At 34.6% G+C, this 16,607-nt stretch overlaps 1 protein-coding gene across 1 annotated transcript in view; it reads left to right on the top strand.

The window, feature by feature from the left end:
* Nucleotides 1-16,034, top strand: part of LOC141719269 (uncharacterized) — a 167,532-nt gene extending 151,498 nt beyond the window's left edge. The window contains exon 4 of the mRNA XM_074521647.1: nucleotides 15,999-16,034. Coding sequence (XP_074377748.1) covers nucleotides 15,999-16,034 — 36 coding nt within the window. The remainder of the gene's footprint in view (nucleotides 1-15,998) is intronic.
* The last annotated feature ends 573 nt before the right edge of the window (nucleotides 16,035-16,607 follow it).

Here is a 16,607-nt window from a genome sequence, read left to right as displayed (position 1 = left end):
CTCCTAGAAAAACATGTCATAACTGTGGAAACTCTAACCATCTGGCTTCTTTTTGCAGGAAGAATAAGAACATAAACTCCTTACCTTCAAAATCAGGAGTTAAGAGTCAGTCTGTTAGATATAAGCCACAAAATCCTTGTTTTCATTGTGGTAGTTTATGGCATTCCATTTATACTTGTAAGGAATATCATAGTTTGTACTATGATTATTATCAAATAAAACCTTCTGTAAAGAAAGTTAGCATTATTCCTTCTAGTGTAAGTTCTTATGCAAAGTCTGATATTGCAAATTCTGATAAGAAAACTGTTAACATAAACTCTGATGTTAAATATGCTGCAAATGTTAACAAACTTAAGAAGGCCAAAGGATCCAAGCAAGTCTGGGTCCTTAAAACTAATCATTAGTGGTCTTTGTGATTGCAGGGCAACAGGAATAATATCTTAGTTCTGGACAGTGGATGTTCAGGATATATGACTAGAAATAAAGCCCTGCTATCAGACTTTATGGAGAAAGCTGGCCCAGGTGTTTCTTATGGATATGGAAACATAGGAAAAACTCTGGGATATGGCAATATCAATCTCGGGAATGTCATCATTGAAAAAGAAGCTCTGGTCTCAGGACTTAAACACAATCTGCTGAGTGTGAGTCAAATTTGTGACAGAGGTTATCATGTGGATTTCTTTGAAGAACACTGTGAAGTTGTAAGCAAATCTGCAGGAAAAGTTGTTCTGAAAGGGTACAGGCATGGTAACATTTATGAAGCCAAGCTTTCAATAAGTACTGATAGTTCTGCAATCTGTCTGTTAAGTAGAGCATCAATTGAAGAAAGCTGGGATTGACACAAGAAACTCTCTCACTTAAATTTTAACAATATAAATGAACTAGTCAAGAGAGATCTTGTGAGAGGACTGCCAAAATCAGTATTTGCTCCTGATGGCCTTTGTGATTCATGTCAGAAGGCAAAACAAAGAAAATCTTCATTCAAGAGCAAGATTGAATCATCAATTCTTGAGCCTTATCACCTACTACATGTTGATCTATTTGGTCCAGTTAATGTCATGTCTATTGCAAAGAAGAAATATGTTATGGTCATAGTGGATGAGTTCACCAGATACACATGGGTGTATTTCTTGCACACAAAAAGTGAAACTGCATCTATCTTGATTGATCATGTCAAGCAACTGGATAAATTGGTCAAAGATTCTGTGAAGATCATAAGAAGTAATAATGGCACTGAGTTCAAGAATTTGATCATGAAAGAGTTCTGCAAAGACCATGGAATAAAGCAGAAATTTTCTGCTCCTGGAACTCCATAGCAAAATGGAGTTGTTGAAAGAAAGAATAGAACTCTTACTGAAGCTGCACGAACAATGCTTGATGAAGCAAAGTTGCCAACCTACTTTTGGGCTGAAGCTATGCAGACTGCTTATTTTACTCAGAATGCAACACTTATCAACAAGCATGGAAAAACACCATATGAGATGGTGAAGAAAAAGAAGCCAAATCTGAAGTATTTTCATGTATTTGGATGCAAGTGTTTTATTCTTAAGACTCACCCCGAACAGCTATCCAAATTTGATCTAAAAGCTGATGAAGGAATTTTTGTTAGATATCCACTTTCCACAAAAGCCTTCAGAGTCTACAATTTAAGAACAAGGGTTGTCATGGAATCGATCAATGTCTCTTTTGATGATAAGAAGATTTCTGGACTTGAAGATTTCAATGATCATGATCAGTTGAGATTTGAAAATGAAGTTTTAAATTCTGATTCTGTAACTCCTGACAGTCTAAATCCTGATACTGCAAACTCTGATGGATTAAACTCTGATGTTATTGAAAATGTGGTGACTACGCCAAAGGAAAATGCACTTGTGCAGGGGGAGCATAATTAAGATCCAACCACATCTCAAGAAGCATCAGATCCTACAACAGGCTCTTCAAGTTCTGATGGGCCAAGTCCTGATAATTCTGGAAACTCAAATTCTGAAGGATCCAACTCAGAGAGCATAATTTCAGGGGGAGCATCAAAAAATGTTGATGGAGACATCATGGATCATGGGGGAGCATCCAGTTCTAGAGAGAACCTTCCATCTGCAAGGAAGTGGACTAAAGCACATACACCTGACTTAATTATTGGAAATCCTGATGCAGGTGTCAGAACTAGAACAGCTACATCAAATGAATGACTCTATCATTCTTTTCTATCTCAGACTGAACCAAAGAAAGTGGAAGAAGCTCTTCAAGATGCTGATTGGGTGCAAGCAATGCAGGAAGAGTTAAATGAATTTGAAAGAAATAAAGTCTGGACCCTAGTGCCAAGACCAAAGAACAGGTCTGTTGTTGGTACAAAGTGGGTATTTAGAAACAAAACTGACAGTGATGGCATAATTACAAGGAACAAAGCAAGGCTGGTTGCAAAAGGATACTCTCAACATGAGGGAATTGATTATGATGAAATATTTGCACCAGTTGCTAGATTGGAAGCCATAAAGATATTTTTGGCTTATGCTGCTCACAAGAAGTTTAAAGTCTTTCAAATGGATGTGAAAAGTGCTTTTCTCAATGGAGAATTGGAAGAAGAGGTATATGTTGAACAACCATCAGGCTTTGTAGATCCCAAATTTCCCAATCATGTCTACAGGCTTGATAAAGCACTTTATGGCCTTAAGCAAACTCCAAGAGCATGGTATGAGACTTTAGCTCAGTTTCTTCTGGAAAGTGGATTTAACAGAGGGACTATTGACAAAACACTGTTCTACCTCAACCATGGAAAAGACTTACTTTTGGTGCAAATATATGTTGATGATATCATTTTTGGTTCTACCAATGACAGACTTTGTAAGAAGTTTGCCAAGCTGATGCAGTCAAGATATCAAATGAGTATGATGGGAGAACCTAACTATTTTCTAGGCCTTCAAGTCAAGCAAAATGAAGAAGGAACTTTTATTTATCAATCTAAGTACACCAGAAATTTGTTGAAAAAGTTTGGAATGCAAGATTGTTCAAGTGCATCTACTCCTATGGCCACTGCAACAAAGTTGGATAAGGATACTGGTAAATCAGTAGATATTACTGATTACAGAGGTATGATTGGTTCACTACTCTATCTAACTGCAAGCAGACCTGATATCATGTATGCTACCTATCTTTGTGCAAGATTTCAAGCATATCCGAGAGAACCTCACTTAACAGCTGTAAAAAGAATTTTCAAGTACCTTAAGGGTACAGCTGATCTGGAATTGTGGTATCCTAGAGAATCAGACTTTAAGCTAATAGGTTACTCATATGCAGATTTTGCAGGATGCAAAATTGACAGGAAAAGCACAAGTGGAAGCTGCCAATTTCTTGGAGGCAGATTGGTTTCTTGGTTTAGCAAGAAACAGAAGTCAATTTCCACATCAACTGCAGAAGCAGAATACATTGCTGCAGGAAGCTGTTGTGCACAGATTCTTTGGATGAAGAATCAGTTACTGGATTATGGGTTAGAATTTTCTAAAATCCCTATTTACTGTGATAATTAAAGTGATATTTCTATGACAGGTAATCCAGTTTAACACTAAATGACAAAGCACATCAGCATTAGGTACCACTTCATAAGGGAACATGTGGATGAAGGTACAGTGGAATTGCATTTTGTTCCAACAGATTAACAACTAGCAGATATCTTCACAAAACCACTATATGAAGCTACTTTTACAAAATTGGTAAATGAACTTGGAATGGTTTCAGGTTCTTTCTCTAAATCTGCTTAGTTTATGTTCTGATACATCAGACTTTATGATTAGTATTTACAGATATATTACTATCTTTGTGTATTATGTGCTTAAATTGAAAATTGCTTAAGTGCTGATTGTTTTCTGATGTGAATTTCTAAACTCTGATAGTGATATGAATGTTTCTATGACTATTCAATCCAATGAGGATAACTGTGCTAGATGCTGACCTAGTAGTCTTTAATATACTAAAGATCCCATGTTTGAAGTAATTGTTTATGTGGAAATCTTTTAACACAAGCAAATTCTGATATTGAGCTTAGTTAAGTTTACTTTGTGTATCTTATTACTAAGTCAAAAACTAGAATAATGCTTCTTATGTGTTAAGTTCTGATGTTAGTAAATCTGGTGGATGTAATAGTGCTGATAAGCCTCACTTATCAAAAGATAAAGAAAAGAAAATAAATAAAAATCAGGTACTCCTTTGAGATCTAGAGTAAAAATGTGGAAGGGAAGACCCAAGTGCATTGCTGGTATTAAGTAATATGTATTAGAAAAGAAAAATAAAATTTTCTTGGTGACTTTTCACACTCTATGATTACTGGAGAAATACTCTGATAACAGCATAAATTCTGATAAGCAGTCGTGACTCACTTACACTGAGAAGCCACTGTAAAATGGAATTTTAAAAGATGCATAAAATGAGCACAAAACAGTTGAGGTGGACTCGTGCATGAACTCATTCTAAAGTAGACTTCAGAATAATGACAGATTTTGAGTAAAGTTCTTAGTTATGCCTTATTTCTAAGATGTACTGAAGTGAATCGGACTTTACTCTTTGTCTGATAATTAGCTTAATGCACACACTTACACCCCATATGAATGATGAAAATTACTGTGGTGATAAATGTTGTTTTAGATGAACAGACTATGTGTCAAATTGCATAAATTCTGAGGACAAGTTCTAATGGAAGTTCTGATGATTAAGTTCTGATGAAACCATATCAGTATTTGTGTGAAGAATTACAGGAATACACATTCACTTTTCGAGTTAAGGAGCCATATTCTGATGACTTTTAAATCCTGATAATAATCAAGTTTTGAGGCTGACGTGGCAGTATTTATTTACTTGGTTTATTTTTGGTCATTACCTGAACGATAATATTTTTACAGAATATTAGTTAATGTGAGATAAAATAGTCATAATCATTATGGGTTAGTGGTTAACGTGTATGTCCTGAAAAACTGCATGTGCACGGTAATTATTGCTTATTTTTCGTGCCCATTAACTCTTGTTCTAATTGTTTACTGACTGTTCACATGGTGCCAGGTGTAAAGTGTATCCCATGCTTCAAAAATACAATTGTTGAGTAGAGAGAGTATATATATGATAGATAAAATATTTTCTAATCTTTTACTTACTTTTCTATTCTAAATCTCTTTTACTCTCTCTCTCTCTCTCTTTTATTTTTTAAAGTTGTTTTTCTCTCAGGACTTTTTACAAACACTTTGCAAACATACTTTTACATAATTTCTTATAGAAATGGCACCAAAAGACGTAATTTTTGATGGAGCTAATTTGTTTCTAATAACTTCTCCGCTATTCTTAGCAAGTCAGAAGCCCCATCAGAACTTCACTTCATTCAGGACTTTTTTACTAGTTCTGATATTGGGTACGCTATGACCGAACCGAATATAGTCTCTGGTACTCAAGTGCTGGAGTTCTGGAGAAACGGAGTATATGATGATGGTGGTGCTCAAGGGTCCCCAAGTATAATTTTTTTAACAGGGGAGGATGAGCATGTCGTGACATTGGCTACGGTTCGACAAGCACTGCAGCTGCTTGAGAACTGTGTTTATTCTACTGTTGAAGAGCCAGTTCTTCAAAACATGATGGCTAGTCTGGGGTATGAGAGGACATTGGCAAGGCTGGGTCAGTTGAAGAGATCTTACATAAGGAGGGAATGGAGTTTCTTCTTTGACTGCATAACCAAGGTTTTGCAAACAAATGTTCTAATTTCGATGCAATCCCCATATTCAGCCAACAAATCGGGTATGCTCTCATAAATCAAACTGATTTTGATTATGCAAGTGTTGTCTTAGGTTTCATTGGGGATAGAATGACAAAAGACAGAAATACTGTTTACTTTGCTAGATTTTGTCAGCTTATCTATAGTTTTTTTTGTGATGATAAGCCCCAATCAGCTAGTGAATTAATTTCATCATTCAGACTAGCTAAAAGAGCTTTTAATGACTTATTATCTACTAATAATAAGAAGGTTGTGTTAAGACCCCTCCTAGTTCCTTTATCTATCAAACAAGCCTTAATACCTTATGATCCAGTTAAATACACTGAACTATATCCTGATATCCAACCATCCGAACCTCATTCATCAGTACCTACCACCTCTACACAAACACCTCAAACTTCTCAACCTCAACCTTCAGATCCTACAGTGAAGCCTTCATCTTCCAAACCCAAGAGGACTAAGAAAGTACCTCATGCTCAACCGAAGAGAAGGAGAATTATTTTGCGAGATGAATCAGATGCTGAGGAATAGGTTCCCATATCAGAACTTGTTGTTGTAGAAGCTGAGAAGGTTACTTCTCAGAAAGATACTGTAACTGGGAGTTCTAGGCCCCTCAAAAGGCTTAGAAAGTTAAATTCTGATAATAAAGCTCCTACAGTGTCTCCACCTTTGACGAAGTTAAAGAAACAGAGAGCTCACAGGGACATAGTTGAGTCAGATTCAGAGGATGTAGTGGAAGCAGCTAAGGAAGGGGATAAGGAATCTCTGATCTCAACAAAACCAATTGTTATTGAATCACTTCCTTCTGCACAACAAGAAACTGCTCAAGACAGCATTCCTACACCTCCTATGTCACATATAGTTGATCCAGTATATACTGAAGAACCAGGTACAAGTGCTGAAATTAATATTCATAACATGATTGTGCCTGAGGTTTTGTACCTGGAAGCTCCACCAATTCTACTCACTCCACCAACAACATCAATTTTGGATGTTGATCAGAACCTGGCTGTAGATCAGAATTTAGAGGATGATGTTGAAGCCTCTATAGCCTCATATACTGCTATTTTATCAGAGGATGCTGATACTGCAGGATCTACAAGTTCTGATGCAGCCAATGAAGAAACTACTGGTGAAGCTGATGCTAATTTAGATGCTGATGCAGCTGGTCCATCAGGACATGCACCTCAACAAACAGTTAATAAAGCTGATTTAGTCAAGAAGTTTGTTACAGGGGAAGCACCAGTACCTTGGAGTGAAACTCCTAGAGGAAAGGAGTGGACTAAGGAATGGAACACAATAAGTTTTGTTCCTTCTGAAAAGATTCTTGCTGAGCATCTGGAAAAAGCTGATGAAATGTTGTTAAATGATGATTTCAAGGAATAGCTGAGAGTTACTGCATTGAGTACTAGGCACCTTCAGGGTCAACACTCAACAACTCATGCCAAGGTGAACAAAATTCAAGAAACCTTGATCCAGCAAGATATGAATGTGAAACTTGAAAAGAACATATTTTTCAAGCCAGCCTTTGATAGAATTGCCTACATTGAGAAAACTCAGGAGAAGCAACAAACTTAGATTGATGAAATTTTAAAGAATAAAGCTTCTCACCAAAATCAACTCAATGAGATCCAATCCTCAGTGGAATTGCTTGTCTCTCTTCTTTTACCTACTGATGCCAAAAAGGGGGAGAAAGTGATTAAGTCCAAATGCAAATCTATTCAGACACTGAAGGGAAAGGATGATGGAAATGATGACCAGGGAAACTCTAACAAGGGTAGAGGTCAAGGTCAAGGCAAAGGATTTTCATCAAGTAAAGCTAGAATTACAAGTCAAGGAACAAGTTCTGATACTGGGAGAAGAATAAGTTCTGATACTGGTAAAAGGATAAGTTCTGGTGAACATCTGGAACTTGATGAAGAAATTTCAAAGCAGTTATTTCTTAAAGAAAATCCAGGAATGGACTTTGAGAGTCTAAAGGAAGAAGAAGCTAGACTCAAAGCAGAAGGTGTCAAGAAAAAATCTAAAGCTTCTGTTGTTGAAAAGAAATTTCCAAAGCCTAAGGGTATTGTGATAAAGGAAAGGACAAATTCTGAGGCAACCAAAGCCAAATCACAAGTGGAAATTGATCCAAGGTCCCAGGGCAAAGAAAAAGTTGATGAACCTGTAAAGGTTTATATGCTAGTCATGGATGAAGAAATAATTGTTGATGAAGAAGATGCTAATCTTACTCTGATGCAAAAGAAGATTTTTCAAACAACCTTTGACATGGCTCATGTTGTTCAGAGTCAAGATGTAGTATGTTCTGATATGACAGTGAAGCAAGCAACCTCTGACATAACTCAAGTTGGCTTGATATCAGAAGATAAGGAAAAGGAAACCTCTGACATTGCTCATGTTAAACCTTCAAAGATACTCCTATCAGGATTCACCAAAGCTAAACAGGCTCAACTTTTGAAGACTGCAACAAATGGTTTTGAACCAAGAGTTGTTACAGGAAATGAAGCAAGAGATAAATCTGGATTGGGTAGTTCTGATGAAAGAAGAGTACATAACACTACCAATGATCCAACTTCCTTAAGTGAACAAGGTGTTGGAGCAACTCCTGAAAGATTGAATCGACTTGAATCCGTACAAATGGTTTACCATACCTTTTTGAAATAACATATCTTGTTATATTTTATGACAGATGGAAGTGTATACCAGATTAGGCAGAATGTTATACCACTGAAGTATTTTGAGGAACTAGAACATGTTCTATTTCTACTTCAAGTGAAAGACAGATTAACAGATAGTGCTGCAGGTTATTTAAAATCATAAATTCAAAGATAGAAGAAGCTTTATTCTGTAAAGTCTGACAGCACATACTGTCCCAAGTACAGAGATCACAAAGGTGATATTGTCGAAATGAAGCCTAACTCTGCTAAGATTATAACAACTTTCCTGGGTTATAAGGCTGTGAAATTCAATCTAGAGTCTGAAAAGGCATATTTGATCAGACTAGATCAGGAGATAAGAAAAGCTAAGATAAATGATCTCATAGCAGCTATTTTTCAAACTGGTGAAGATACAGCTAAATTGATAAATGCTAAAAGGAGGATAGTCAATGAACTTGAATATGCTGAGAGATGTTTGTTGAAGAACAATCCCAGAACAACTCCTGATATTAAAGAGATCAGAAATTGAAGCCAAGTCAAAGATCTACAACTGCTTAAATTCTGAAGTGTATACAGACTGAAGTTGTTATCAGATTTTAAAGATGGTAAAGCTGAAAGGACTGTAAGTTGTAGTTATCTAGTCAAATTCTCATGCATTTGTACTTAATGTTGTTGACATCATCAAATATATGTTGAACTTGTATATTATGCTAATTTACAAGTTGGGGGAGATTGTTAGATATATTTGATAATATCATGTGTAATATGATTTGTGTTTAGTTTTCAGATCTTACATAACAGGATAAATCAGTACTTAACTGGAAATCAACACTTATAGTGAAGACAGAACTTAAGATATCAGAACTTAAGTTATTAGAACTTAAGTTATCAGAAGATATTTATCAGGAGATAATATCAAGACTTAAGATGACTTTCAGATAAGGCAGGCGGCTGATTGAAAGGAAAGAGGATCGAGACTAAGACAGAAAGAAATATGCATGAAGAAAGAATTCTATGAAGAATAGAATACTTGGAAGAAAAGATAACTAGTTGATATATTTTAGGAAGCAAAATTATATTCCATATCAATTAGAATTTATCTTGTAACTGTGTAGTATATAAACACAGGCATAGGGTTTACACTATAAGTGTTATCATTATCGAAGTTATTATTCTTTGTAACCCTAGCAGCTCTCGTGATAATTTGTTCATCACTGAGAGAGGATAGTTCCATATTGTAACAGAGTTTATTGTGTTGAATAAAATCTGTTTTCTGTTACTTGAGTTCTTATATTCGATTTGATTGTAGTAAACATTGTATTCAACCCCCTTTTACAGTGTGTGTGACCTAACATAAACTCTATATTCAACCCCCTTCTATAGTGTTGTGTGACATAACAAGTGGTATTAGAGCCTCTCTATTGATATACAAACAGTGAGATCCAGTTTACAATCAAGTATGACGAAACACAAACTCCACCTAAGCCCACCAAAACTCAAGATACTCAAAAAAATCAAACCCACGGTCGATATGAAACCATTAGGGTTCCTATACTGAGAGCATCTCCTATATGGAAGGTAAAGATGGCTATGTTTCTAGAAGCTACAGATCTAGAATACCTTGATAGAATTAATGATGGACCATGTTAGGTCACACAACACTGTAGAAGGGGGTTGAATACAGTGTTATTACAATCAAATAGATTTCGAACACAAGTAACAGTAAACAGATATATTCAATATAATAAACTCTGTTATAATGAAACTGTTCTCTCTCAGTGATGAACAAATATCACTAAGAGCTGCTAGGTTACAATGTATGATCTTCTCGATAATGATAACACATATAGTGTAAACCTATATCTGTGTTTATATAGTACACAGTTATAAGATAACTTCTAATTGATATGGAATATAATTCTGTCTCCTAAAATATATTAATCAGATATCTTATACAAGTCTTCTTATCTTCTAACTCTTTCCATGCATATCTTCTTTTGTTTTAGTCTCGATCTTCTATCCTGTAAATCAGCTTCCTTCCTTTACTATAAGCCCTCCCGTACTTAATTTCTGATATGACCTTAAGTTCTGATATCTATCTTCTAACTTCCAGTAAGTACTGATTCCAGTAAGTCCTGATATTTCCTGTTTGTTAAGATCTGAAAACTAAACATGAAACATATTAGACATGACATCTTAAATATATCTAACAATCTCCCCCAACTTGTAAATTATGCAAAAATATACAAGTTAACAGATTTGATGATGTCAAAAACATTTAAGTTCAAATGTAATAAGAGTTTAATAAGACTATTAACTACAACTTACAGAACATGCAACTTTACCAACATCACTGGATCAATCTGAATCCAAAATGATTCTTAACAAAATCTTTTACCAGCTTATCTTCAGCATTTCTCAGAACTTCAACTAACTGTGCTTTGACTTGCATCAGTTCTTCATCTTTACTGTCACCAATTTGATAAATGGCTGTTGTGAGAGCTTGAATTGATGTTCTTTCAAGTTCATTACCAAGTTTGATAACTCTAGGATGTGAAGAGTCTTCATTATAACATAAGCATCTTCCTTTCAGAATAACTTCCACATTAGCAGAGTTCTTCAGCATAGGAATTTCTCTTCCACCATCTTCAGTAATCATTGGAATGTACAGAGAAGACTTTGTACCAGAGATTCTGAGAAGATCTCTTATAGCCTTCAAAATGTATTCTGACCATCTTCTAGTACTATCAGATATTACTTCCAGAAGATAGTGAATATGTTGAAGCTTTCTGGCAGACTTCTTTAGCATATCAGTATCAATTAGTCTGTAAGTTCTTCCATCATTGAGAAATAAGATCAATTTCTCTTTTAGATTTTCTTTATGATGAGCATCTATCACAATTTGAGTAGACAGCACTTTGTCAATGTGCTTTCGTTTGATTTGTTCATATGGTTTATCTGTCAATATGAAAGGATCTCTTAGAGTAACTTTTACTCCTGTTTGTATCTTTTCTTCATTGGAACCTAATCCAGCTCTATCTCTAGGTTGCTTGGCTCTCAACCCAAATGTTGCGAGTTGATTAATCATAAGATTGGACTTTGGTTCAACTGAAGTAACTTTCTTCCATAACAGCTTCTTCTTATCAGCAATTGTCATCTTTTTCAAATCAACTTGAGCATTGTCAGTAGTTGATGTCTTGATAGCTTGATCAAAATTTGATGTTTCTTCTGTAGATTGCTATTCTTCATTATGAACAACTTGAGCAGTGTCAGAGGTTGTTTTAGATTCTTCAATTAACTTTCTTCTTTTCAGAATTTGAACAGTTTCATCTTCTATCAATTTATCATCATGTATTGTAGCTTGATAGACTGGAACGGAAGAACTTATCTTTTTATGAATCTTTAAAGGTTCACCAACCTTTTCTTTTCCCTTTGACTTAGGATCAATCTTAGTTTGTGATCTAGTCTTGGACTTTGAATCCTCAAAATTTGACTTTTCCTTGATCACAATGCCTTTTTCCTTAGGCCTTGGAGGTTTCTTTGCATCAGAAGCTTTAGACTTTAGATTTGTCTTCTCAACTGCAAATCTAGCTTCTTCCTCCTTGAGAGTTTCCAAATCCATTCCTGGATTTTGTTTCAGAAATAATCTTCTAGTTATCTTGTAATACCCCCAAATCCGGGGTCGGGGATCCGGGTTGTCACGAGTTCCATATCCCTTATCAATACTTAATCTTAACAGTCAACCAACTACTGCGTACTGTGACCCCACAATATACACACACACACAACACAAGTTATAGTCTCAGAGATGAATACCAAAAATAACATAAGTCATTTTATTCCACAATTATAAGTCATTACACCTCAAAAGGGTTTCTGAATAAATTTACATATTCTTTGCCATTATTACAATTCATAATATACATAAGTCTGGTACATCAAAAGTTGAAAGCCTAGCCTATTGGTAGTTCCTACCTCAGCTACAACGACATCAACGCCTACAGGAAACTGCAGAACGTTTCCTAACCGCTCACGAATTGGGAGCTTGATCCTGTTCATCTTGTCTATCTGTTGTTGTGTGATGAAAGAAGAAAGCAAGGGTGAGCAACAAGCCCACCGAAATAATATGTATAATAATTAACAATATATGAGCATTCTCATAATACCCATGAAAGTCTTGGTCAAAAAGAAATGAACCAAGTTTGAAATCTTAATGCGACAAAGTCACAAAATATTCAGTATATATATACATATATACTTCCTAAATTTTGGAAGTCCTCTTCCATGCATAATAGACACAGAGTTCCAGTGTATAACTATATAAAATATCATTGCAAGGTGATCTCATATATCTAACCTTGTCTCAATGTTTTTCTGAAAATCTTTATCATGCATAAGATAATCATTTACTAGATATAAGTTGAAAAGATGAAGTTACAAGATACTCCAATATACTTATATCTTTTCCGAATACTACTTGAACTACCACCGTTCAAGGTATAACCAGTTCAAAAGTTCATCACATAGATTAGACTACAAGATAAGATTTGAATAGATTCAATCTTTGAAATATCATTCAAAAGAAATGAAGTTACGAGATACTTCATTAAGTCCTGATATATATATATACACCTATATATATATCTCATACTTTTCTTGGAAACCTCTGTTATGAAAAATATAAACAGAGTTATAATATCCAATGAATTTGGAAAGAAGAAAACCTTGGCAAAAACCTGATATCTTGCTGATCAGGCAAAGATACCAATAAGTAACCTTTTCTACTAGTAGATGGAAGAATTCCCCACTGGTCATCACCCTGGCCGCATTAGGACCTATGCTGGACTGCCACTCAGCCACTTACGCATTGATGGACTCCCACTGAGCCACTTACACTTTCATGGACGCCCACTGAGCCCATGTTGCTTATGCCGACTCAAATAGATGGACTTACTTCCCGAACGTTGGGCAAGTAATCAAAATGTTTTATCAAAACAGCAACCTCGTTGCGAATATAAAATACACCACAGAGCCAGATCCCTCAATTTTTAAGCAAGTATTTAAATCCCCTTTGAAAGGAAGATCTTAAATTTGAAAACGAGTTTTGGGATCCGCTCTAACTTTTAAAATCATTGTGAAGACTCAAAAACATTTTTAAGAATATTTGGAGTAATGCTGATTTAATAAAATAAATCAGTCCCGATATATTAGAAAATATCTGAATATTATTATTTAAATAATATTCCCTTAAGAATAATCCTTATAAAAATAATTGAAGTAGAAGTTTTAAGACTCATACTTGAAATGAATAATAAATAACCAAAGGTATACTTATACGAAAGTACGATCTTTATTTGAATAATCGAAAATAAGTTTGATTATCGAAACATTATTCTTTAATAAAATAAAGAATATTATTTAATAAAATAAGCGGAGTCATAATTCCTCGAATAAATATTCAAAATAATATTCATTAAATAAAATAAAGTTATCGAATAAACCTTATTCGATTAATAGTTTTGAAAACTATATATATATATATATAAATATATATATATATATATATTATACTCGGGAACATCGATTCCCGGTTTAGAAAATGTTCACCTTTGGGTCCCCTATACTAAGGGTATACACAACTACTGCTTATCTCTAGCATAGGTATTATGCAACTTATAAGCATTTGAATCAACAATTAGATATCAAGATTACGAAACAGACATGCATATATCCCATATCAGCATGCTCCAATATATCATAAAATTTGCTAATAACAATCATACACTTATCACAAGATAATGCATATACATATATTTACATCACAACAACAGTATAACGGGTAGAAAACTTGCCTGAGTGTTCCCGGATAAACTTAAGCTTAGAGTGGGTCCGATAACCTATGAACAACAACATAAGTCGGAATTAAACCCCAGTCGCTTAAGAAACTAGACTTTAACCAATTGAACCCTAACATTCGTTTATGGTCACTTTTACGCTTAACGAATCACATAAGTCATTCGAGTACCCTCGGCTCCACCATTTTTAATAAATTAACCATTAAGAATTTTAAGGCGATTCTTTCGCGAGTACTCTACCAACTGCCTAATCCACTTTCACTACAAGAAAAATGTCCATAGACATCGGTTTCTGACCGATGTCTATGTTGTTTTGTAACCGATGTTGATGTCGGTGATGTCTATTCTAGACATCGGTCATACACTGATGTCTTTTACCCCATTAGACATCGATTTCATTATGAAAAGCTGATGTCTATGTGGCCAATTAAACATCACTTTGACCTGATGTCAATATAGGTTGTAAACATCAGTTTGCACTTACAAAAACTGATTTGTATTTTATTAGCAGACATCAATTTTTACACAATAAAAATGATGTATATTTAGTTATTACATTACTTACAAAATACAAAAATCAAATTACTTTTGGACCAAAATAACAGCAAAAAATGAATTGAATATTAACAAAAAATATTTCAATATTATCATTCTCACATTAGTGAGTAAAACAAATGTGACTTGCATATTCCTATTCTATTAAAACCAAATTATTGATACATTAAAATTATTCTCGACACCCATCTCTCCCTCAGCTTTCATCCGTTTAATTGCAACTTTACAGCCATCTTTGAGAAGGCCCACGTACACATGGCTGCTTCCCTCTATTCCTATCAAGTTAGAGTTGGAGAACTTGTTTGTTACAATTTCCAGTTTAGAGTATGAAAATCGTACAAGTGTTCCATATATTGTTCATGTTCTGATCCTGGATAAGAGTGAAGCCCTTTTAAGCATCCTGCATAACATATGAGATCACGGATTTCTTTAATATCTACATCGTCAGTGAATAACAAGTCACAATTATATAAAATTAAACATATGTTTCTATAATAAAAATACAGAAAACATTACAAATTAAAGACAATACAACAGACGGAGGAGAAAAGACCCAATGCTGGATTCAAAGATAGAAATAATAAAATAAATAAAGGTTAAGAAGATCAGGGAAAAGATACATAGTGGATGGTGATACATTACCACTTGTTCTGCAATTTTCACATGGCACAAATTGTATAAACTAATAGCTTTATCTTTTAAAGCAGCAAAGGAAAGAGCCGTCACGATAACAAAAAACAAGAGAATAAGCACAAGAAATTTGCTGGACTTTTTTTTTCCAATAGACTCTGCCTCAGATGTAGACCATGTTAAGTAACAACAAAAAATTACATAAACTGGTAAAAGGTGCAAAGTTATCAAAAAAAAATAATAGAAAAGACTAGGTATAACCGTATCAAACAAGATAATTCCATAAGTGAACAACATTTCAAATATACAGTCTCTCTGAAATCTACATAAGCCTTTACTTGTCATAAGGTTATAGAAAGAAACTTAAAAATTTAGCATTTAAGACACTTAAAAATTCACACCGAAAAAGAAAAATATATTACTTTACTATAAACTTGCTGGAGCCTGGAAAGCTATATCATGAAAGAAGCAGGATGGAAAACTCATGCAGTTAAATTCACATTTTAAATACGTGTATGAACTACATAAATCCTTATCCCATACAATATTCTCGTGCAGCTGCATTACGCAAATGAAGCAACTAAAAGGCCTTAAATGTGCATGAACATGCATTTCTAATTCACTAATCATAGTTACTACACAGGCCAAACAACTACTGCAATGCAGGCCAACGAACTAGAAGCCATACGCACAAAAAAAAGAAATGAGAGCTTATAAAAGTTGATAACAGAACTACACAGATAAATATAGAAGGCTGAGATAAGATAAATGATACCTAAATAATCATACGTGTCACTTGATGAGTGGCATCAGTATCATTTGAACTATATTTCCAACCCAGCAAATCAATAGCTATTTATCTAAAAGAATTTAATTCAGATTGAGACATTTCATATAGTAATTATAGTAAATATTAAGTAAACATCACAGATGTATTACAATGTTTGCACCACAAATATGTAGGCTTCTATGCGAGTCGTGTCTCTATAAGAAATAAAATATGATTACCTATTGCTGTCTGGGTGAAGCTCACACATTCGATTATCATCACCAACAACTAATAAATATCTAGACGACGTCAAACCCTGAAACAGAGAAATACTTCCCCATCACATAATCATTATCGTAAACTCTGAATGCAACAAACATCAGATACGTGACCAATAC

Source organism: Apium graveolens, chromosome 4 (genome assembly GCF_009905375.1).
Source record: "Apium graveolens cultivar Ventura chromosome 4, ASM990537v1, whole genome shotgun sequence".
In the NCBI taxonomy this organism is placed as follows: domain Eukaryota; kingdom Viridiplantae; phylum Streptophyta; class Magnoliopsida; order Apiales; family Apiaceae; genus Apium; species Apium graveolens.
Note: the sequence above shows the minus strand (reverse complement) of the source record. Positions and strands in the feature narration are given on the sequence as shown.